This window comes from Carettochelys insculpta, chromosome 1 (assembly GCF_033958435.1).
Source record: "Carettochelys insculpta isolate YL-2023 chromosome 1, ASM3395843v1, whole genome shotgun sequence".
NCBI lineage: Eukaryota > Metazoa > Chordata > Testudines > Carettochelyidae > Carettochelys > Carettochelys insculpta.
In genome coordinates this window covers 177989056-178013839 of record NC_134137.1, presented here as the reverse complement: position 1 = coordinate 178013839, position 24784 = coordinate 177989056, and the positions used below count along the sequence as shown (strand labels likewise).

The 24784-nt window shown below is 44.6% G+C and overlaps 1 protein-coding gene across 1 annotated transcript in view; it reads left to right on the top strand.

The window, feature by feature from the left end:
• The window catches only part of CHAF1B (chromatin assembly factor 1 subunit B), a 32260-nt gene extending 7981 nt beyond the window's left edge, over positions 1-24279 (top strand). Inside the window, exons 7-15 of the mRNA XM_074983428.1 lie at positions 7367-7463; positions 10158-10236; positions 10991-11084; positions 11751-11820; positions 12535-12626; positions 14303-14465; positions 16315-16743; positions 22375-22469; positions 22993-24279. Coding sequence (XP_074839529.1) covers positions 7367-7463; positions 10158-10236; positions 10991-11084; positions 11751-11820; positions 12535-12626; positions 14303-14465; positions 16315-16743; positions 22375-22469; positions 22993-23132 — 1259 coding nt within the window. The 3' untranslated portion in view covers positions 23133-24279. The remainder of the gene's footprint in view (positions 1-7366; positions 7464-10157; positions 10237-10990; positions 11085-11750; positions 11821-12534; positions 12627-14302; positions 14466-16314; positions 16744-22374; positions 22470-22992) is intronic.
• Positions 24280-24784: the final 505 nt, after the last annotated feature.

Sequence of the window (24784 nt, the reverse complement as noted above, 5' to 3'; positions counted from 1 at the left end):
TGTCACATCCTGGCAATGGGGTGGCACTTAGTGGATTCAATTGTAAGAAATCATCTCTGAGGAATATACAGTAAGCCCTGGATTTAACGGGTCCTGATATAACTGACTTCAGAAATAAAGGATGTTGTCTGACAGACCCCGTTCCCTGCCATAATAAATGCCGGAGATGCACCAGAGCCACCGTTGGGGCTGGAGGATCTGCTGGAGGGGCTGGGGCCAGGGGAGCCAGGGGAGGGCTGTGATGGGGCAAAGGAGCTCTGCTCCCCCAGCCTTGTGTACATGGAGCATGTTGGTGCCTGGCTGCCGCTGTCTGCAATGGCGCTGAGCAGCAGCCATGGGCTGTGTCTACACGTGCCCCAAACTTCGAAATGGCCATGCAAATGGCCATTTCGAAGTTTACTAATGAAGCGCTGAAATGCATATTCAGCGCTTCATTAGCATGTGGGCGGCAGCGGCGCTTCGAAATTGACGCGCCTTGCCGCCGCGCGGCGCGTCCAGACGGGGCTCCTTTTCGAAAGGGCCCTGCCTACTTCAAAGTCCCCTTATTCCCATGAGCTCATGGGAATAAGGGGACTTCGAAGAAGGTGGCGTCCTTTCGAAAAGGAGCCCCGTCTGGACGCGCCGCTCGGCGGCAAGGCACGTCAATTTCGAAGCGCCGCTGCCGCCCGCATGCTAATGAAGCACTGAATATGCATTTCAGCGCTTCATTAGTAAACTTCGAAATGGCCATTTGCATGGCCATTTCGAAGTTTGGGGCACGTGTAGACACAGCCATGGTGTCGGAGGCTGCTGCCCGCTGGCAGGCTGGGGGTAGCTACGCTCAATCTTCACTCAGGCTGCTGGGGGCTGGAGGAGCCACAGCGCTGAGAGCTGCAGGAGTGGAAGGAGCCAGGCCAGCATTCAGCTCCTCTCTTGGTACTTAGAGCTACGTCTACACTGGGACGCTATGTCAAAGTAGCTTATTTTGACATAGCGAAATCAAAATAAGCAATTTCGATGCTTAGCGTCCACACATCCTCCAGGGCCAGTGCCTTCGACATTCAACGTCAACATAGGAAAGTGCTACATCGAAATGGGCCCTGCAGGGGAGTGTCTACACACAAAAGCAGCCTCCGTCAGAATAATGGGGCTAGGAAAGCCTGCAGACAGGGTCACAGGGCGGACTAGCCCGTCCGGGGCTTCAGCAAGCCGCTCCCTTAAAGGGCCCCTCCCAGACACATTCGGCCTGCACAGCATGAGGTCCACAGAGCCAACAACCGGTTGCAGACCCCGGGCATGTAACATGGACTCCCAGCAGCACCAGTAGCCAGAAGCCCTCAGGGTCGTATCTGAGGCAGGGGCTGCCCAGCATGTCCTGGAAGATGAGCTCTCCTCCTTGGGGATGAAGGAGCCACCCTAGACCATCATGGGAGCTCGGGCCTGCGCTGCCGGCTGGGGACCTACATCCCCCCCAGAGGGAGATTCCTCTGGGGAACACCACTGCGCCCCTCTGCCTTGTAGTGGATGCGGCCTACCCCATTGAACCCTGCCTTATGTGCCCCTACATGGGCCATCTCAGCGCCAGCCAGGAGGGGTTCGACACCCGCCTGAACCATGTGCACCAGGTGGTCGAGGGGACTTTCAGCCGCCTCAAAGGCTGCTGGAGGTGCCTCCTCACGCGCCTGGATGTGGGGCTCACCAATGTCCCGCAGGTTGTGAGCATGTACTGCGCACTCCACAACCTGGTGGAGAGCAAGGGGGAGTCCTTAGTGCAAGGCTGGGCTGTGGAGGCTGGCATGGCCTGCCCCGAGCTGCCAAGCCGATCACAAGGGGATCCGGGTCCGGGAGGTCCTATGGATCCATTTCGACCGGGCTGTGGGGTGAGCACCAGCAGGGCCATCCCAGTGGGTCACTCACTATCCCCCCCACCACCCGCACCACACTGCTGCTCCCCCACACCCACATTACTGCGCCCTGTCCAGTGCCTGGCGTGGCGGGGAGCGACCACGCCTGGGCCGGAGGCCCTGTTGAGGCCGGGTGGGGGCCGGGAGGACTGGCAGTTATGGCCAGGCTGGCTCCTGAGCCCCACGGTCCTCCTTCTCGGTGGGCTCCAGGGCAGGTGGAGGGCGGCTGGGAAGGACGGCGGCTGGAGCGGCAGTGGGTGGCGTCCGCTTGGCGAGCCGCTTCAGGGTCCCAGTGATCTGCTCGAAGGTCCACATGAAGGACCCCCAGGCCTCCTGGCGCAGGGCAGCGCTTGCTCCTGCAAGTGGAGCCAGCGCTCCTCCATTTGCAGGCAGCGCTCTGACACCTCCACCTGACGCCGGAGGGTGGCAAGGACCTGGGGGTCAGCAGACGCCCACGGCTGGCTCTGGTGGTGGTGGGCTTGTCCCGGGGCCGGTCCCTGCTCTGTCACCTGGCTGCCACAGCATGACAGATGCAGGGCCCACGCTGTCATGGCCCTCAGATGGTGCGACTGGGGAAGAGAGTGGGGAGGGTGAAGACAGCCGTTAGTCTGGGCCTTGACCCATGGCCCATGTCCCCTACCCCTCTGCTGCTGGGTCCCTGTCCCCTGTCTCCCAGGATGATGGGGGTGGTGTCCCCATGGGTGACCCCCTTCACGGGTTCTGCTCCCCCCACCCCCAGGGATGGGGCATGGCACTGTCTGGGGGCCAGGTGCTGATGGGCTCTGGGGGTTGTGCCTCTGCTGTCCTGGGGCCGTGGCCTGGCTGGGCCATGGTGGGCCAGGGTCAGCTGGGCGTGTGGGGGCCCTGGTCGTGTCCCTTGCTCCCGCCCCTTAACCCGAGAGTGTGCGCCTGGCGTACATATCTGATGGTCTGCTCCCATGGTCGAGGGGCACCTGCTGGAGCTGTGGGAGGGGAGGTCAATCAGGAGCCCCCCGTCACTGGAGCCCTCCTCCTTCTCCTACTCTGCTGTTCCAGGGGTGGGCTCCTCTGGGGAGCCACTGGGGTGCAGGGCTGGACTCCGGCTCCAGGGCCTGCTGGGGCTCCTCGGCCGAGGTATCAAGGGTGGCCGTCGGGGGAGGAGGTGTACTGGGGGCCCAGGATCTCCCTGAGCTCCCTGTAAAAGGGGCAAGCATCAGGGGCAGCCCCAGACCCGGCTGGCTGTGTCCTAGACTCAGGCGTAACCCTGCTGCAGCTCCTTGACCTTACTCCTGACATGGTCAGGAGTGCAGACAGGGTGACCCTGGGTGGCCAGGCCCTTGGCCAGCTGGGCGAACGCATCTGCGTTCCGCTGCTTTCTCCCCATTGCCTGGAGCACCACCTCCTCGCCCCAAAGCCCCAGCAGGTCCCGGATCTCGGCATCTGACCAGGCGTCTGCCGCTCTCCCTCCCCCCGGCTGGGAGCCGTGGGTCCCCCTGGCTGGGAGCCGTGGGTCCCCCTGGGTGCACTCAGGGGGCTGGGTGGCTGCCATGGGGTGCTGGGTGGTGGATCGGGGTGTCTGGAGGGCATGCAGCGTGTGCACGTGTCTGTGCTGCTGCCTGCATGCTCTCAGCTTCCTGCCATAGGAAATCCGGGGGCGTGGAGCTCTAAGGGCTGCTGCACGCGGTGACCATAGAGCCCTGCAGGGACTGGACAGAACAGCTCAACCCCTCAGCTGATGGCCGCCATGAAGGACCCCACTATTTCGATGTCGCGGGACGCGGATCGTCTACACATGCCCTGGACGTCGAAGTAGGGCGCTGTTTCCATCTTCTGATAGTGATTTTGATGTCTCGCTGCCTTACGTCAATTTCAACTTCGAAATAGTGCATGGTGCATGTAGACGTGGCGCGTGCTATTTTGAAGTTGGACTAGCTGTTTTGAAATACCCAGCTCGTGTAGACACGTCTCAGGAGTCAGAGATGGAGGTATGAGGGGAAGAATAAGGCAGGACGGGAGAAGGGAAGGGAGGGACAGAGGACAGGGAGAGAGTGATGGGCTGGGAAGGTCAGTGCATCGTCATACAATAGAACCATTCAGCTGTAATGGACTTTCGGCATTAACAGACACCCCTCTCCCCTATTAGTCTGTTAAATCGAGGGTTTACTGTATAACGATTCTGTTCCCTAGTAGCAGACGCAAAAACAGAATATTGCAGAAGTTTCGGGTACCATTACACAACACTAACTCGTGTGTCTTGTGCACACCTTTCACTATGATTTTGAAGGCATGCAAGATAATTTGTCAGCCTCATTAAGGGAACTATAAAGAAACTCCACTGGACGGTGAGAGGCAGCAGCTTCCTCACACCATGTGATGAAAATATTCTTAGATCAGTTCTCATGCTGGATGACCCGGTTTTGCCAACAATCTGACACTTCTGCTCCACAGCCACCAACAGAGGCAGGAGAAGACGTTAGACCTTGCTGACATTTCAGCTACAATTGGCTTGAACATCACAAAGGAAAAACCTAAGATCTTGAAAATCAACGTCAGTAGTACAGAGCCAGTAATATTTGGTGGAAGGACGCTGGAAGAAGTTGAGGTCTTCAGATACCTGACCAGCATCATCTATGAGGAGGGGGGGCACCGATGCTGATGTGAGAGCAAGGATTGGGAAGCAAGAATAGCTTTTCTTCTTATAAAGAATGTCTGGTATTCTTAGTCTGCATTTTGATCTCCTTAGATCAGGTTATTCAATTCCAATGTCAAATCAGTACTAGTGTGTGGAACAGAAACTTGGAGAATAACAAAGATGCCTTCCAAAAAATCCAGATGTTTATTAATAACTGCCTCTGTAAAATCCTCCTGATCCACTGGCTATACAGTATCAACAACCAAGACCTGTGGCAACTGACTCACCAACTTCATGTCGAAGAGTAAATCGTGAAGAGAAGATGGTGATGGATTGGACATACCACCAGAAAAACAACCACCAGCATCACAAGGCAAGCATTAAGTTGGAATCCACAAGGGAAAAGGAAAAGAGGGCACCCAAGCAACACCTGGCATAGAGACCTGAAGGCAGATGCCAAAAAGAGGAGATACACCTGGTCAGAACTGGAAAGGATTGCCCAGGACAGAAGATGCTGGTGAATGGTCGTCAGTGGCCTAAGCTCCAAGACACAGACTACTACTACGAATTCTCATTCTGGATTTTTTTTTTTTTTGAACAAAGTGTGTAGTTGTAATCCATGCAGACATGAGACAGGAGCATCTTTGTATCTCTGGGAATGCCCGCAGAGTCCCTGTGTTGGACAGTTATAGTACCCTGGTATCACTTCTTTTTGCAAATATTTTTAATTGATTCCTATTCATGCATGTTAAACGTGAAGTAAATTTTAGTTTTGTTTTTTGTTTTATGGTTGGCTCATAATAAAGCATCATCAAAATTGTTAGAGGTTGTCGCAATATCTGGTTTGTTGAGAGCTTGTAACTCAGCTACGCCATGTATCGTTGTTCTGCTAAAAGGCCATAAGGTCAGTAAGGTGTTGGTCAGTCACATACGAATAGATTACCAATGTGAGTAAGCTCATTCTGTATTTTAAAATTACCTCTTCTTAGCATTTAATGGCACATAGTAGGTCTGATGCTTGGTTACTTCCAGAAAAGTCCTTCCACCCATGCTTAATAATTTCTCTGAAATCAGAATTCTGAGGTTGTCAGGAAAGAAGCAGGAAAAAAGTATGTGGGTGTTGTGTTTATGCCCAACAACACTTGCCCCCACCCCCAACAGCTTTCATTGCTTTATTTTTGTGTTCTAGGGCTTCCTCTGACCCAAAGGAACTGGCAACTTTCTAACAATCCACTTACCTTTTTGAAATTTCTCCCATATGTCAAGGTCAGATTTTCCTGCAGCTCTTACTTCAGTGACACACTAAGCAACCATTACAAAACTGTCAGCTGCATCTAAAGCAAGAAAGTATTTCACATGGTTTTCCAGCGCATCAAGGTTCAAGTTCCAAATAGCAGTCCTAACTGATTAAATAAAAAACAGTAAAGCCTCAGGTATCTTCCTGTGTTGTCACACCGTCCCCAAAATTGGTTATCATCACTGATTGTCTGACTCAACTGTGTGTTTTTTTTATGATATTGAAATTTTCATCCTATATAAGGTAATTGAGCATTGCACATATACTGGATATGTGGAACTGGTCTTGCTAGTCCTCCATCCTTGTGGAAATGACTTAAAAAATATCAGTATGCTTTTCACAGAGGAAACACAGTTTTCAGAAGAGGGTTGGAGTGTGCTTATTTAACATGTCTCAACTTTTTACCTGCAAGAATTTGATTCATATTACTGTCACTGTACAAAACCTCCCATAAAATATTATATAACTGTGTGCATACCATTTGTTAGTGGAGTCCAATAATTTCTGGCTGGATAACTCTCGTTCTTTTGGTGTTATAGAAAAAGTTGATGATCAGTTCCACTGAACCACTTGTTTTTTGCCAATGACAGCAAATCAAATTAAAGCACTTCTTCAATTTATAATAATTTACAACATTAAAAATATTAATCAATTACGAGCTAATATGTAGAACATAATGTGGTACTGTCAGTGAAGGGCCACAAATTAACTTAGTGAAGAGCTACATATTCGGTATGCCTTGTTTAAAGTATCACTAAAAAGATCATTTAAATATATATCTGCCTAGTTCTAGTTTTGTCATGGTTTGTACCGTTGTAACAGTGGCAGGAAAGGGTTTCTAATGCTATCCAATTTGACCCACAAAACTTTCCACCCACCGGGGAACTGGTGTTGGGAGCCACCTAGAGCCCCCCAGTCTCTTTCTCCCTTCTTCCCCCATTATGCTACAGAGAGTGATGCCATTGACTGGATTGTGCGTCTGTAGATTTTTATCTAAGGTTTTTGCATTGCTGTAGAAACACCACCTCCCTGAGCGACAATTTTTTATTTAGTCTAATAGGCAAAGTAGGGGTATTTAAAAGCCTGAATTCTACTGATAAAATAACTTTTGTTTTCAGAAAACAGCAGACTTGGGAAAAAACAATTTAAATCCCTAAATGTTCTGGTGGCTTTGTGACTAAAGCAAATATTTTTTTTTTTACCATCATTGTAAGATATTAGGTCAGTGGTTAGAGTACTGATCTTATAAACTAGGGGTTGTGAGTTTGATCCTTGTTGGGTCCTCAAATGTACTTCATTATTACAGCTAGGGTACTGAGGGGCAAGTCAGATAAACATCTGTCAGGGATGTAGCTGGTGGTGGATGCTGCTGTGAGTGCAGGGGTCTGGACTCAATGATCTCTCAAAGTCCAGTTCTGTAATTCTGTTTTAAAAACTTTGAGACAATGATCAATTTAAATGTAAAAATACATAGTGCCTTACCTTCTGAAATACTTCACCCTGTTTTTCTGAAATGAAAGTGTTTTATGAAACAGAAACTGAGTTTTGGAATTTAGAAACTGTTTGCATTTTCAGGACAAAAAGTTGCAATTTTTAATGAACACAAGAGTTATGTACAAGGAATAACGTGGGATCCTGTAGGCCAGTACATTGCAACTCTTAGCTGTGATAGGTGAGTTGTTGTTTTAAATGTTTCCTATTACTGTTTGTTTGATGTTAATTAAGAAAAGAACTGAATGTTTTTAATTTCACAGTTACCGGTATCTAGAAAGGAGGCTTTTAATTCTTATTTACGTTGGTCCTTCAGGGGAATGGCAAAGGTACAGTGAGAACTGGTTTATTCTCAAATTTATTTCTGTGGTGAATGCCATGCAAAGCTTTAAAGGGGACATTCATAAAATAATTTTGTTAAACTTTTAAGCAAATTGTATTTATCATCCATTGGGCATTTTTGAATGATATCAAAAGTTTAATTTTTCTCTACTGAATAACTATCTTCATCCCACTCCATATCCCCACTCTCAACAGCCTGATTAGTGAGGTTGTTTGGCAGACAAATCTGTATTTAACTCAGTTATTTTCATATTAGCTTTGCAATTCACCATAAATTGTTTGGGGGTATGTACCCTATTTTGACAGGCTTCACAACTGGCTAATAAAAATCCAGGAGAGCAGTCCCTGATTTGAGATTTCTTAAGTACCAAAGCGTTCTGAGTCTCCGTAATGCAGAAAAGTAGCATATCAATGGGCTCTCTTCATAGACAGTAGATATTACACAGGCATTTAGCTAGTGCTGTACTTCATTTGATCTTAGGTACCTTTCTGTTACCAAAATCTTACCCCATTATTTATGTATATCCCTTTGTCTCTATTGTGTACTGAAGACGAAAAGATGGATATATGTTAACCTTTATCATTTATTGGTTTTATTCGCTCCAGAGCTTGAGGTGTAAAATGCTGCTCTTTTCATAAATCCCTTCCCCATCATGGCTCTTTCCTTTTAGCATTCCTCTCCCTCTTCTTTGGATTATTAGCCTCTTTTCCTGAGGTGCAACACGGAGTTGCAGGATGAAATTAAGAAACGGAATATACCAGCATACCTGGAAAGCCTTCATAATGATGAGGGGTCTGTTACAGAGGGTACTGATTTTACTTGGAGCAGGAGTGGATCCTGCAAGTGGTTCACAGAGAGGATGAGTAGGAAGGCCGAGTAGTCCTTGGGAATCTCCGTGGGATACAATATTTGAATATTTCTAAAAATATTATCAACTGTGAAATAATAGTGATATTTAAAATGTCTTTATACTTCAGAGTTCACACACTAAAAGACATGAACTAAGTCTTCAGTGCAGATTTAGGAAGATAATCTTGCACAGGTCTCTGCATTCAATTAACATTCGTAAGAAAACTGCAACAATAATGGATAGAAATATAATTTACTTTTTCAGTGAAAATTTATGTAGGAGCTGATAGAATCATCATGCAAATCCCATGAAGTTGTTCAGGTCTTTTCTATTTCATTTTGAGCTCTGATATTCCCTCAAGGGCGTATCCGCACCTCATGAATAAGCTTCTCTGAACAAATCACTGAAAGTCCATGTTCCCTGTGCCTCTTGTGGTTCTGCAGACACCAAAGGATTATGTATCATTAGGGCGACCATATCTCCCTGTCCCAAATACGGGACAGTAAGATATGGAGGGAGGGGCAGCTCCTCCCGGCTTCTCCAAGCCGCGGGCAGCCGGGAAAGAGGCAGCAGCCGCCCGCCCTCCCCGAGCCCAGGGCTGCAGCAGCCCCCAGCTCTCCCAGGAGCCCCAAGGAAGCAGCAGTGACTGGGCAGCCACATAACTCCCCCTCCCCCGCCGCTTTCCCCGAGCCTCAGTGGCAGGGACGGGGCAGCCACGGCTGCTGGCGGAAACTACAGGACAATTAGTCCCTCTTCTAAATTAAGTAGGGGGCGCATCCAAAATGTGGGACTGTCCCACCAAAAACGGGACGGATGGTCACTTTTGCTATCTTGTGTTTGCCGCACTCATGACAGTAGTGCAGAGCTGTGCAGGCTATGTCTAGACTGCAGGCTTCTGTCAACAAAAGTATGTGTCCAGACCACAGATCTCTCAGAAGAGATCTGCTGGTCAGGAGCGTTCTGTTGACAGAGGGGGTTTTTCTGACAGTTGTCCCCGTGTGGATGGACCGGTTGTCGGGAAAAGCCTCTCCCAACAGAACTGGCAGCAAAAGATATGCAAACGTGTTGCACGATTTGGATGTCGTCTTTGCCAACAGTTCTCAGCAATCAAGAGAGCCTCAGAGATGGTAGACAGGAAAGAAGGTCATGCAGGTGTGTGATATTTTTCAAAAAAAGACATGAAAATTATGAGAGAGAAAATGGTAGCAGAGAAGGCTGCGTGGTGGAAACCTGACCCAGCAGTCCCAGTCACCCCTGCATAACTTGTTTCTGCCCCCACCATGCATTGCCAGAATTTCCTAAAAGACAGTGGACTAGGTGGTGTTGAGTCATACATCATGATGCACCTGAGAACACTGAAACCAGCACTCCTGGAGAATGTGCACAGCACTCCATGTAGAAAGCAAAGCATTTTCATTCACAAGCTGTGTGGTAACAGTGGTGGCTTTATATTGACATACAACTTGCGGCAGCACAAATGTATTTATTTGTTAATGTCCTGTAACATATAGCAGTAGTAATCGCCTCCTCTTTATTAGGATGTCCCTTTGTAGGATAACTGCCAACTGGATCATTAAAGTTTTGATTGAAAAGGAAGGTGCTTTAACTCTATGAAATAGTCAAGCATATTGCAATGTGTGTAAGATACCCATTCATGCTTAATGATATTCTCTATTATCTAGGGTGCTGCGGGTGTACAGTACGCAGACTAAACGTGTAGCATTCAATGTTACCAAGATGCCATCAGGAGCTGAAGGCGAGGTGAACTTTCTAACACTAACAGTGTTGTTAAATAACCCATCACATGGCTTTTAAAAGGACCGCTCCCTCTGCATGTGAAATTTGGGGAAATTATTCAGTTTTAGAAATTTATTTGTACATCGGATATTTTTGCATTTCTCTTCATTTATTGCTTCTTATTACTGTATGAATGGGTGAAAGTTTTTCCTGGGGGAGGGGGTGGGGGGGGCAAAATCTAAAATGGATATGAACAGGCATTTTAAATTTCCAGGATTAGAGTAAAAGTAAAATTACTTAAGAAAGAAGTTCTTAATTTAAGTTAATTTGTAACTCGCTTTTTCTTCGATCTATGAAGTTGCTTTTTTCTTTTTCCTTTTAAAAAAAAAGTATTATATCCAAGTCATAGTTTTATTCGTTAAATAAAATATATCTTCCTCTGTTTCCCTTACTATTGACTTCTTTAATTGAAATAGCTATAACAACGAAAGAGAGGGAAATGGGTATTCTGTGCTATTGAAGTATGATAATCAGTATTAGAAGAGGCATCAAGGGAGACTGCCATTAGCCAGAGAGAATTTAAACCACACAAAAGAATTTGCAGAAACAATTTGGAGGTAGAAAAAACTTTAAAAAATTTGAGACCCACTAAAGACCTAGTGAAATGTATTGTATAACCAGCCGACTATCACACTTCAAGACAGATATATTAACTGGAATTAATGATTTTTTCAGAAATGGTATCTAAGATTTTTTTAATTATTTCAAAATGTTACAGATGAGAAGCTATCGGATGTTTCATGATGACAGCATGAAATCATTCTTCCGCAGGCTTAGTTTCACTCCTGATGGCTCTTTACTTCTCACGCCAGGTATGTGAAACGAAGATGTACCAGGTACATGGGGCAATCCTGCAGGGGTGCTTTGCCCTTCTGTCAGGTACATCAATTTTGCAATGTCAGAGTAACGGACATTTTGCAAAATATAGCCGTGTGCTACAGCAGCAAGTGGGATCAACAGTAACTTGTTCTTGCTACATTCTGCTGGTGGTGGTAGCAACCTGTGATTTCCTTTTCTACAGAGAAGGCTAAATTGAGCATATCTTTCCCATAAGTTTGCTCAGTCTGACTTTTTATTTAAGAACACCAGGGGATTCAGACCTTCAGTGTGGCATTAACACTTGCATGAGGCATTCTTGGTATATCAACATTGCCACACTGTCAGAGGGAGTATTTTTTGTTTTGATTTACTCTCACTGTACTCTTCAAAGCAGGCTCTGTTTACCTCTATAGGTTTTGACAGTGCAACCATTTGCAAAAGCAAAGAGAAGCTTGTCTCAGAACAATATATAAGGGAAACTAAAATAAATTTAAAGTAGTATTTAGAATACATTGTCAAGTTGGGATCTGATCACAAAAACCTAGACCCTCTGACTCAAGGCAAATGCTTGGAGAATAAAATGTTAATAAATGTAAGTTTTGTGCTTAGTGTCTCTCAGTTGATGGGCAGTGGCTTGAAACTTTTTTTTATTTTCTCAGCTGGCTGTGTTGAATCAGGAGAGAATGTAACAAACACTACATATGTTTTTTCGAGAAAAAATCTTAAAAGGTAGTGTTTAATATGCCTAAATTTTCTTTATTAAAATTATAGAGGGGAGTGTTTATTGTGGAAGAGCTCTGGCTTTGCCTTGCAGGGGGGTCCTGCAGTCATAGGTAGTTAGGGCTTGCCTCAGTGGCTCACTTTGACCCTCAGCATAGCCTTTCTCCCTTTCTTGGAGGCAAGGGTTACAGTCCACTGTGCCATTTTCATCATAGTCCAGTCATTTCGGTTTGGCGTGAGAATCCTCCTTAGTGCCAATCTTCCTTCTCAAGGCATGTCTCTGTAGTGGTGCAGATATGGTTGGGGGGAATGGGGACTTGGGTCCAATCTCTACTCTGGGTTCCAGCCCAGGTACCCTAAGGGCAGCAGCAACAAGTAGGTTTTCCTTGAGTACCAGAACTATAGTCCTTCCCTGGGCCAGTTCCTGAAATGGCTGCTCCCAGCATCCTCCTCCTGGTGCCTAACCATGCTCGTCCTCCCAAGAACTGAGTTGGGTGCTGGGTCCAGTAGTAGCCCTCCACCCCACTAGGCTGGGGGAGGGGGCCTTAGCACTGGGTGGGCTTATGCCTGCTCACTTCCCAGTATCCAGACAGTCACACAGGGAACAGAAATCTATTCATCCAGTGGCCAGTATGTTTACCATCTAACAGACTACTGCAGCCAATGGTCTGCGTTTATTACTATTTCACATGGTATTTTTAAAACATTTCTTCTTTCTGCTAGGCCCATAGCTCACTTGCCCTGTCCTGGAAAGGCAACGCTAGCTGTTCGCTGTTGTCCAGTCTACTTTGAGTTGAGACCAGCACATAATAAAGGTACCATATACCCTTTCAGGGGATCTTGAGTTACAGAAAATGGGCTGGAAGGCAAATCTGACTGTGTACCTGCAGGTTGTACTATTTTATGTCCTGGCCTTTTAACATTCCTTTGAGATATTATTGTACCACATCTAAGCTATGTCTACACGTGAAGCCTACATCGAAGTAGCTTATTTCGATGTAGCGACATCGAAATAGGCTATTTTGATGAATAACGTCTACACGTCCTCCAGGGCTGGCAACGTCGACGTTCAACATCGACGTTGCGCAGCACCACATCGAAATAGGCGCTGCGAGGGAACGTCTACACGCCAAAGTAGCACACATCGAAATAAGGGTGCCAGGAACAGCTGCAGACAGGGTCACAGGGCGGACTCAACAGCAAGCCACTCCCTTAAAGGGCCTCTCCCAGACACAGTTGCACTAAACAACACAAGATCCACAGAGCCAACAACTGGTTGCAGACCCTGTGCATGCAACATGGATCCCCAGCTGCGGCAGCAGCAGCCAGAAGCCCTGGGCTAAGGGCTCCTGCACACGATGACTATCGAGCCCCGCAGGGGCTGGAGAAAGAGCGTCTCTCAACCCCTCAGCTGATGGCCGCCATGGCGGACACCGCTATTTCAATGTTGCGGGACACGGATCGTCTACACGTGCCCTACTTCGATGTTCAGCTTTGAAGTAGGGTGCTATTCCCATCCCCTCATGGGGTTAGTGGCTTCGACGTCTCACCGCCTGACATCAATGTTAACATCGAAATAGCGCCCAACACGTGTAGCCGTGATGGGCGCTATTTCGAAGTTAGTGCTGCTACTTCGAAGTAGCGTGCACGTGTAGACATGGCTCTAAGGAGCTATTTTATTGATTCAAAGGCCTTAAATTCACTAAGTGCCTCTTGAGTGATTTTGATAGTGGATAAATTTAGGAAGAAAATGGAATACATAACAAGTTGTGTTTTATATAAACTTTGTATGACTGTAATTTAAAGAAAATTTTGAGTTTTGCTTATTCAGATTCCAAGTTAAAGTTAAAAAACAGCTTCTGACTAGTTTAACTGGAGGATTTTAATTCACGCTTGAATAATTTTAAAAAGGCCCAAAAGACCAAACATTCCTCCAAAGCATTTACTTTTACCTTAAGATGAAGTAGGAGAAACTTAAACTCAAAAAGCCGCTTTTCCAGAAAATTGTCTGTACTTGAAAATAGAATTACAGTAAACTTTTTCATATCAGGCAGCCCTGGGACTGGGAGGTTGCTGGGTAGTCAAATATTCTGGGTAATAGTGGTATACCTAGCAATGCGTAACACTGAAGACAAACAAGATTAGATAGTAAGAAACAAACACAAATGTATGCAGAGTACTTTATTTACCAACAACAGTAATATTGTACACTGTAAACTCATACTGTATTTGCTGTATTTATTTGTATTTACTTTCACTGAACAGTAGTTATGGAAAATGTAACTAAAATTAAAATGCCAGTTATTTGAGAGTTACAGATGATAGAATGCCAGTTAAGACAGACTCTACAGAAGTGCCGTCTTCTCAGCCAGAATGATACATTGCAATGATAAAAACTCTGTTCAGACTTTTAATTTAGTATAAGCAATACCCTTATAATGGAATGGTATTATGTGTGTTTTTCTCAGTGTTATGTTCTTTATACTCACAGATGAAGCTTCACAGAAGTCAGTCCCTGTTCTAATAAATCTGCCCTATCGGTTGGTGTTTGCTGTCGCTTCAGAAGATTCTGTACTTTTCTATGATACGCAGCAGTCCTTTCCCTTTGGTTATGTGTCCAACATACATTATCACACCCTGAGTGACATTTCATGGTAGGTAACTGATAAATCCTTTCAGTTTGTCATGATGAGGTGGCTTGTCATCTTTATCTTTCTGAAGTCCAGGGGAACATCCTGTTTCTTGCTCTACACATATATCAGTCATTCTTCTATCATTACTATTGTAGCTGAGCACTTTGCAATGTATTTTTTCCTTCACAACAACCCTGTGAGATTGGGCATTGGGATAATCCACATTTTACAGATAGTCTTCTAGTGCCTCAGCTCCCTGAGTGCCATACCTAAGTTCTCGCATAGTCTGTGACTGAACTGGGAACTGAACCTAGGACTAACATGGTCTAGGCCAGGGCCCTAATCACTGGACAATCCTTCATCTTTAGGGTCTGTACTTAATCGATTTACCATTGTGGGCTGCATATGCATCTCTCTGTGTTGTGTTGGCCATATCCACACCGTATGTGTACTGTCCATATTGGCCTCAGGAAGTTACATGGGCTGCAGATGTTTGCTGATTGATCTGAAAGTAGGCCATGTGTTGAGCGTGTCTGTACCATAACCAGTATCCTTCCAGCTGAGGACTTGATATGGGGCTTCTTTCAGAACCTGTCAACGATGCTCATGTTTGGGGCAAGAGGGCATGAGAACATGAACAGAAAATTAGGTTATTTAATTCACCAAAGGTCAATATTTGGTGAAGAAAACAGCAGGGGCCTATTCACATTACTGCTGCGGTGCTTCTGACCACTGCCAGTATAAAGAGCAAGAAATGCAGCCAATTCATTGTTCAGTACAGTTTGACTACAATGTAGATCGGGGCTACATCTACACGTGCACGCTACATCAAAATAGCTTATTTTGATGTAGCGACATCGAAATAGTCTATTTTGATGAATAACGTCTACACGTCCTCCAGGGCTGGCAACGTCGACGTTCAACTTCGACGTTGGGCAGCACCACATCGAAATAGGTGCTGCGAGGGAACATCTACATGCCAAAGTAGCACACATCGAAATAAGGGTGCCAGGAACAGCTGCAGACAGGGTCACAGGGCGGACTCAACAGCAAGCCACTCCCTTAAAGGGCCCCTCCCAGATACAGTTGCACTAAACAACACAAGATCCACAGAACCGACAACTGGTTGCAGACCCTGTGCATGCAACTTGGATTCCCAGCTGCGGCAGCAGCAGCCAGAAGCCCTGGGCTAAGGGCTGCTGCACACGATGACCATAGAGCCCCGCAGGGGCTGGAGAGAGAGAGCGTCTCTCAACCCCTCAGCTGATGGCCGCCATGGCGGACCCCGCTATTTCAATGTTGCGGGACGCAGATCGTCTACACGTGCCCTACTTCAACGTTCAACTTCGAAGTAGGGCGCTATTCCCATCTCCTCATGGGGTTAGCAACTTCGACGTCTCGCCACCTAACGTCAATTTCAACTTCAAAATAGCACCCAACACGTGTAGCCGTGACGGGCGCTATTTCGAAGTTGGCGCCGCTACTTCGAAGTAGTGTGCACGTGTAGACACGGCCAGGGAGAGCTGCTCAGCCCCAGTTTAGAAATGGTTAAAAGATGCTGACTATTTGTATTCCTGCAGGTAAACTATGCAATTCTACCTTGTCTGCACCAACCTTCTGGTAGTAATGGGTAATTCTGTACCACAGACAGCGCAAGAAGAACTAAATCAGTTGTTAAGCCTGGGCTTCATGAACTATTATTCGAATTAGATGATGTCTTTGAGGTCATTTCAGGTTTATTTACATTTACACATTTAGTTAGAGATGGAGCAATTTGTGTGATTGAGACAGGATATTTTCTGGGAGGAGTGGTCAGAACTAGCTCAGATTTTCCAATTTTCTTTTCCTCTGGAAAAAAAACCCCAAACAGGTCCAGCGATGGATCATTTCTTGCTATTTCTTCCACGGATGGATACTGCTCTTTTGTTACATTTGAGGAGGGTGAGCTTGGAACACCATTGAAAGAGAAACCAGTGCTGTGTTTCACAACCCCTACCACAACTGAGAAGAAAATGAAGAAGAGTCATTCACACAAAGTTGTCACCCCAGTTCCCAGGCCAGTTGATGGAACCCCTCCAAACAGGACCATGGAACCAAGTAATCTCACTAACCAGCCTAAAACACCTGCAGCAATAATAACCAACAAGGATTTTCCTTCAACACCAGTTGGCATCAGAAATATTCCAGTTCCATCCTTAGATGAGAGGAAACCCATGCAGCCAGCCAGCCAGACTGCTAGAGTACACCAACCCAGGAGGATTACTCTTAATGCTTTACAAGGTTGGAGCAAGACACCAAGGTAAGATTTGTTACTGTTTCCAGTGATAAGTGTGAAAGCCAAAACAAGCTGTTCTTGTCCTACTTTAAAAGTATGGAGGGTAAGAAAAAGTCTGTAACTATTTGTCATTATTTTGTGATTCATTTGTGCTCCAAGTAAAAGGTCAAAATGACTTTTAGTTCCTAAGTTTGCAACTTAATTATAGCAAAGTGAGAGCTCTGTTAACTCCTCTGTCCATGCATGCTTGGCACAATCTATTAGTCATGCAGGTTGACTGGTGAGTTTTTGCATGTCTAACTGGAAAAGTAAAATCTTTTAAAGGCAATGTTTTCATTTGATTTTCCCCAAAAATCACTGGTGGGTGCCATGCACTCTGTGGGAGTAATACTCGAGCCTTTGAGATGCTGGGCAATGCTCTGGGCCTTAGTTAAGGTTAAGACACATTTTTGTTTAAAGCTTGCCTCTAAAGTGTTCTCTTAATTGCTTCTCAGATTGGCTTGAAATTTAGTATACTTCATGGGGATGTGGGATTCTGTTAGCCATCCAAATTTAGGACCAGTTAACTAAGAGATATAAGGGATACAGCCCCTTCTCCCAACCCCTCCCCCCAGATTTTCTTAAAATTGACAGATTCAAGCAACCTGTACTTTTGTTGACAAATACAGATCATTGCCCAGCATCCCAAAGACTTGAGCATTACCCCCACAGAGTGCATGGCACCCACCAGGTATTTGGGGAAAATCAAATGAAAACATTGCATTTAAAACATTTTACTTCTCCAGTTAAGACATGCAAAAACTCACCAGTCAACCTGCATGACTAATAAATTGTGCCAAGCATGCATGGGCAGAGGAGTTAACAAATTTACTGACCTTAGAAGTTTCACACTAGCTGGATAGCTTCAGGTGAAAAATAGCAATTATGTGAGTTTGATTCATCCACACAATGTCAGTTTGAGTCCCCACCTTGGGAGTCGTGCTCTGGAGCAGGCTTGCCCTACTGGTGCAGTGTTAGCCCCTTTTCTTGCCTCTTCCTCTGAACCAGGATGTGGGGAGCTCAGAACAGGAACGCACCAAGAACACTAAAGACACCACTGGTGCTGGGTTGAAGAGCTGAGGATGGGTATCTATGGCACACATCAGAAACTCTGTAATACTGGGAAGGGGTGAATGGAAGCACCTTTTGACATGAATAGACCAGTTCACATGTCTCAGAGCTGTTTGTTCAAGTCTTATTCATCTCCTTGAGATGTTCTTAGTCAAGTGAGACCATCCCATTGGGGTAAATTAGCTGCTTCAGACCTCTCAGAACCTGCTATGCTGCAGATCAATGTGTAGAGCGGTGTGCTGCATCTACTGAGAATACATGGGATGGAGCCGTGAGGAGAAATCCATATTCAGTGCAGCAGTATACAGAATACAGTTGCTTTTCAGAACGTTAAGGTGGCTCTGGACAAATGTTGGGGTCTTCCCATAGGGGAAAGGTTGGATTTCAGACCAGGTCCAGTTGCAAACCTGGTTACACTGGCACATGAACATTTCTGAAACATTCCCTCCACGCTGCATGTGGAGTCTGTGTTGGGAAGAAGCCTGGACAAAAAGTGATGGAGTGGCATAGCTGGCAGGGCAGCCAAACAGGGAGGTACAGGGGTAGCTGGTGGGTTGAGTCAGGTATAGGGCCAGGATTGGTGGTCTGCTTGGCTTGCTTGCTATCTACAACTGCCATAGTTATCACTGACTCCTGCCAGCTGGTTTTTATTTCTGTTTGAAAAATAACCTAGGAAATTAAATGGATTTAAAAAAAAATCCGTTGTTAATGCAGCATTAAGGTCTCCCAGTGACCGCTCCTCTCCTTCCAGAGCTTTGAGTTCGGAAAACTCAAACTCTAGAAAAGCAAGAAATGCAAAATTAAGATACGCTCCCATGCCCATGTAACCTTAACTTATCTTTTTTGAGTGATGTCCCCAAACACTCATAACAAACATATTGGCACTCTGACTTTTCATTGTACAGGAAAGAAGCTACTTGCCCTGCACTCATTTAGGCCACTCTCCTGACAACAACACATTTGTGAAATTTAATAGCCACTTCATTCTTACTCAAAATGTAACCTTCTGCACTCATGTTTTCCTTTACCTGTCTGTAAACCTAAGGGCTGTACTCAGATCTCACCTCACTGACAGCTCTAATTGGCAAGACCCATTCACTGCCCTCCCTCTCTCAACACCGTACTACTGAGAGAACCTACAAATGTGCAGTAAAATAATCCAGACTATCTCCTCTGAGTATGTGTTCCCCTTCCCTTTACTTGCATATATGTGGTCTCACAAACCTTGGTCTCGTATTACAACCACAGCTCTGTGACATTCCTCAACCTAATGCCCGTCTCTTTAGCTCGCAAACATACCCCTGTCAACCTGCACAACCTAGTTCCTTCACCATTCAATATTTGTATAGTGAACACATCAGCCATGCACATGGCGCATTCTCAGTGGCTATTAGTTGTTCCAGCTGGAAAAAGTCGAATTTGCATGAGTATTTACCTTAACTCTGTATTTCCTGGTTTTCTGATGTTTGAGTTTTGCTGAACTCAACATTCTGGATTACTGGGCAAAGTCAGAACTGTCCAGTGGTGGTATAGATAAGAGAGTCCACTGCCGTTGAAGGACTTTAAGAGGGAGATTAGAAACCTTGTCTTAGCAGCCAGCTTTAATTTAAAAAATATCACTGTCTTTCATAGAATCATACAACACTAGGACTGAAGGGACCTCGAGAGGCCATTGAGTCCAGCCCCCTGCCCCAATGACAGGACCAAGTACTGTCTAAACCATCCCTGATAGACATCTATCTAACCTGTTCTTAAATATCTCCAGCGATGGAGATCCCACAACCTCCCTTGGCAATTTATTCCACTGTTTGACCACCCTGACAGTTAGGAACTTTTTCCTAATGTCCAACCTAAACCTCCCTTGCTGCAGTTTAAGTCCATTGCCTCTTGTTCTATCCGCAGAGGCCAAGAAGAACAAGTTGTCTCCCTCCTCCTGATGATACCCTTTTAGATACCTGAAAACCGCTATCATGTCTCCCCTCAATCTTCTCTTTTCCAAACTAAGCAAGTCCAATTCTTTCAGCCTTTCTTCATAGGTCACATTCTCTAGACCTTTAATCATTCTTGTTGCTCTTTTCTGGACCCTCTCTAACTTCTCCACATCTTTCTTGAGCTGCAGTACCCAGAACTGGACACTACTCCAGCTGAGGCCTAACCAGCGCAGAGTAGAGCGGGAGAATGACTTCTCGTGTCTTGTTCACAACATACCTGTTAATGCATCCCAGAATCATGTTTGCTTTTTTTGCAACAGCATCACACTGTTGACTCATATTTAGCTTGTGGTCCACTATAACGCCTAGGTCCCCTTCTGCTGTAGTCATTCCTAGACAGTCTCTCCCCATTCTGTATGTGTGAAACTGATTGTTCCTTCCCAAGTGAAGCACTTTGCATTTGTCCTTAAACTTCATCCTTTTTACCTCAGACCATTTCTCCAATTTAGCCAGATCATTTTGAATTATGACCCTATCCTCCAAAGCAGTTGCAACCCCTCCCAGCTTGGTATCATCTGCAAACATAATAAGTGTACTTTCTATGCCAATATCTAAATCATTGATGAAGATGTTGAACAGAACGGGCCCTCACACAGACCCCTGCAGAACCCCACTTGTTATACTTTTCCAGCGGGATTGAGAACCATTAAGAACTACTCTCTGGGTACAGTTATCTAGCCAGTTATGCACCCACTGCATAGTAGCCTCATCTAAATTGTATTTGCCTAGTTTTTTGATGAGAATATCATGTGAGACCGTATCAAAAGCTTTACTAAAGTCTAGGTATGCCACATCTACTGCTTCTCCCCTATCCACAAGGCTCGTTATCCTACCAAAGAAAGCCATCAGATTAGTTTGACATGATTTGTTCTTTACAAATCCATTCTGGCTGTTCCCAATCACCTTACCACCTTCCAAGTGCTTGCAGATGATTTCTTTAGTTACCTGCTCCATTATCTTTCCTAGCACTGAAGTTAAGCTGACTGGTCTAATTTCCTGGGTTATTCTTATTCCCTTTTTTATAGATGGACACTATATTTGCCCTTTTCCAGTCTTCTGGAATCTCTCCTGTCTCCCATGATTTTCCAAAGATGATAGCTAAAGGCTCAGATACCTCCTCTGTCAGCTCCTTAAGTATTCTAGGATGCATTTTATCAGTCTCTGTTGACTTGCAGACATCTAATTTTCCTAAGTGATTTTTTAACTTGTTCTTTTTTTATCTCAACTTCTAACCCTACCCCTTTCCCACTAGCATTCACTGTGTCGGGCATTCCTTCATCAGACTTCTCAGTGAAGACCGAAACGAAGTCATTAAGCATCTCTGCCATTTCTAAGTTCCCTGTTACTGTTTCTCCCTCCTCACTGAGCAATGGCCCTACCCTGTCCCTGGTCTTCCTCTTGTTTCTAATATATTTATAAAAAACCTTCTTGTTTCCCTTTATGCCTGTAACTAGTTTGAGCTCATTTTGTGTCTTAGCCTTTCTAATCTTGCTCCTGCATTCTTGTGTTGTTTGCCTATGTTCATCCTTTGTAATTTGTCCTTGTTTCCATTTTTTATACAATTCCTTTTTTATTTTGAGATCATGCAAGATCTCCTGGTTAAGCTAAGGCGGTCTTTTGCCATATTTTCTATCTTTCCTACGCAGCGGGATAGCTTGCTTTTGGGCCCTTAATAATGTGTCTCTGAAAAACTGCCAACTCTCCTCAGCTGTTTTTCCCCTCAGTTTTGCTTTCCATGGGACCTTATCTTCCAACTCTCTGAGTTTATCAAAATCATATGTGTATACAGTAAACACTCAATTTAACAGACTAATGGGGGCAGGGGTGTCCGCTAATCCTGAAATTCTGTTAAATGGTAATGTTTTCTGCATTTGCCATAGCGCGCCACCCCCCCACCCCACCCCCGCTTTCCCCAACTAAATGGGCAACTCACCAGAGCCTCCAGATCTTGCCAAGGTCTGGACCATCACTGCTGGAGCTGCCACGTTCTCCTCCCACCTGCCTGTGTACACACCCCAACCCTGGTGAGAGGACCACATGGTGGCTCCAGAGGTGGTGGCGATCCAGGCTGTGGCAGCTGGAAGTGGCAGCTCCTCCAGCCAGGGCAATGGGTAGAAGTGGCAGAGGCCTCAGTCTTGGTGGTGGCTCCTCTAGCCCTCCAGTGACGGCTCTGGTGAGTCTCCAGCATGTACATACTTTCTTTTGGGAACGATGGAGGGGCTGGTGGATGTCTGTTGTTCCCAAAGTCTGCTAAATCGGGGTCTATAGAATTGAGAGTTTACTGTAATTTGATTTGAAGTCAAGAATCCAGCATTGTGTTGCTCTATAGCCACTTGCTAAGTCAAGGAAAGAGTATCTAATAATTGAAACAATTCTGTCTTTAAGAATTAAATTTTCTGTTCACAGTCTTGTTCCATAGATAACCAGGGAAAGTGTGCATGTATGTATCTATATCACTGTCGTTAACTGAAGCAGTATTTACATGCTTTAAAGAAAATTTTGCAGAAGTGAGTCATTAAAGGCACTTGAACTGTATCTCTGGTTTATTTTTAAGGAGAGTAAACTTGATTCCTCTAAAGACAGAAACTGCAGACTCAATGCATACAAATCTAACCTCCACACCTCACTCCTCAGAAGCAATTCAACATGGTAAGCAACTTTCTGGTCATAATATATAACAAGAATTGTTTCTGCTCAGCTGTTCCATTCCAAATTATGTTGTTATGGATCTATGTCTTGTTTGGTAAATAGGAAAGTCTAATTCAAATATGAACACAGAGAGAGTTAATGACAAATTCAGAATCTTGCATCTCCACCCACAGGTTTGGAAGCTACTGCTATTGATGGTAATTTGGACAATATAGATTGATTTGTTGTTTTCAGGCTAGTGGTAGATGTCCATATTAGTTGTCAGGAACACAATTTTTGTTAATTAGAACTCTGTCTGTCAGTCTCAACCCTCAGAAATGAGTTGGCATTGAGATAGTAACCTCCACATCATACTGGTGCGTTGTACAGGCCAGCTTTCATTGCTGCTCCTGTGCAATACCCATATAGTGGTTAAAGGAGTTTGGTATCTAGGACTGACAACCCACCATCTTAATTTTTTAAAATTAATAATCATAAACATGAAATCAAACTAAGTGAATTTCATTATTTCCCAATCTTTCAGAGACACCTTCTCCCTCAGATGATCCTGTGCACAATCCCCCAGCATCTAAACGTCCCAGAACTGATGAAACTCCTGTCTCTGCATCTCCTGAAGACCAAAGCAGCTGTAGTTCAAACAATCAAAGCCCAAAACTTCAATAACTCACTGTCTGGGGCAATGCCAATAGACCAGAAAATAAATTTCCTTTCTATATATAATAGATTTACAGCAGTTAAATGGCATGTTAATGGGGTTTGACATCAGGTACTGTGGAAGGAAGGTATCTGTAGCAGAAAAGACTGAGTTTCTGTAAAAATACAGCTTTGGAGATGTGAAAATAGTCAGAATTTAACTGTGTTTGTATTGGCCTTTTGAAGACCTCTTTCTAAACCAGTAAGTGTCAACCGTGTAATAAAGCATAGTGTTTGTAGGCAATATTGGTCCAGAAATGTTGTGACAACCTAAGGGTCTCCTTCATAATCATCTCAGTGATATTTTTAAAAGTAGTAAATCTTACATCAAGTCTGTGTCTTGCAAAAGAGTGCAATTTTTAAGGATTTGTCTGTTCTCATAATGTTTAAATGTGACTAATAGCTGTTTCCATGAGGCAATTGACTTCCATGTAGCACAATTAAGTTTAGCAATTTGAAAGATAGTTATACGCTCCTAACTTTCATTCCATTGGGATATTTAATGTTTATGCATTCCACATTTAAAAATGTAATGCAATATAAATGATAATTGAAGTAGAAGTCACAAACTCATAAATGCAAGGAAGTGAAAAATCTCTTGGTTTAAAGATTATGCGCATTCAACAATAGAAACAGATTCATCAATTCATTGTCAGTATAAAAAATACAGGTAAGAAATTTTCTGGCAACACAAGAGATTGCAATATATATGTTGAAATTATTAGTTTTCCCTGTATTTTCTTAGTCCAACACCCAGCAAAAAAGAAAAAAAGAAAAGAAAAATTGCTAAAAATTTTAATTGATTGTTTTAGCACTTTTATGTGTGGCTAAAATTCAAATATTTTGAAACATACTACCCTTTGAAAGCCCTGCCCCAGTGGTAGAGGCTGAAGAGGTGCAGGATTTGGGAGTACTTTATGTAATACACTGTCTCTGTTTAAAAGAAAATATAAGACAATGGTTAAATAAATGGAGAACCTTCAACTGGCTTTATCTGAAAAAGAGTTTTAGATGGCAGTTTATCTCTTGTGGTTAAATGTATACTTTCAACATTTTAAGTGTTAATGTACATAGTTAAAAAAGGTTTCAAATTCATATTAAAGTTGTTTTCTACTTATCATGTTCTCTTGTTTTGGCTGTTTCAGTGTAAAATTGTTCTTAAAATTACAGTATATAATTTACTTATTACCTGTCTTGTGAGCATCTACACATAATAGGTTTCATATTTCAAAATAGAGCCATTGTCTTATGGCTTATTTCGAAATCGCTTCCATTACCTGTCTACATAGCCTCTATTTTGCAATAGGCGCTATTCCTTGTGGAATGAGCTAACCACTATTTTGAAATAATTTCAGAATAGCAACTGCATTGTGTAGACACTCGCAGTTATTTCAAAATAATGGCTGTCATTTCAAAATAACTTTTGCTGTGTAGACACACCCTTGGAAAGGCAGGGCAGAGATGGAGAGCTTCACGGAGTCCCTGCTGTGTGCAGTGCCTATGGCCCACAGAAATGCATGGGACCCTTTCTTTAAAAAAACAGTAACTTTTTGTTTTGCAAAATTAAAAATTTCTTATGTTTTGGCCAGTTCTGCTAACAATAATAACCTCACAGTTCCAGA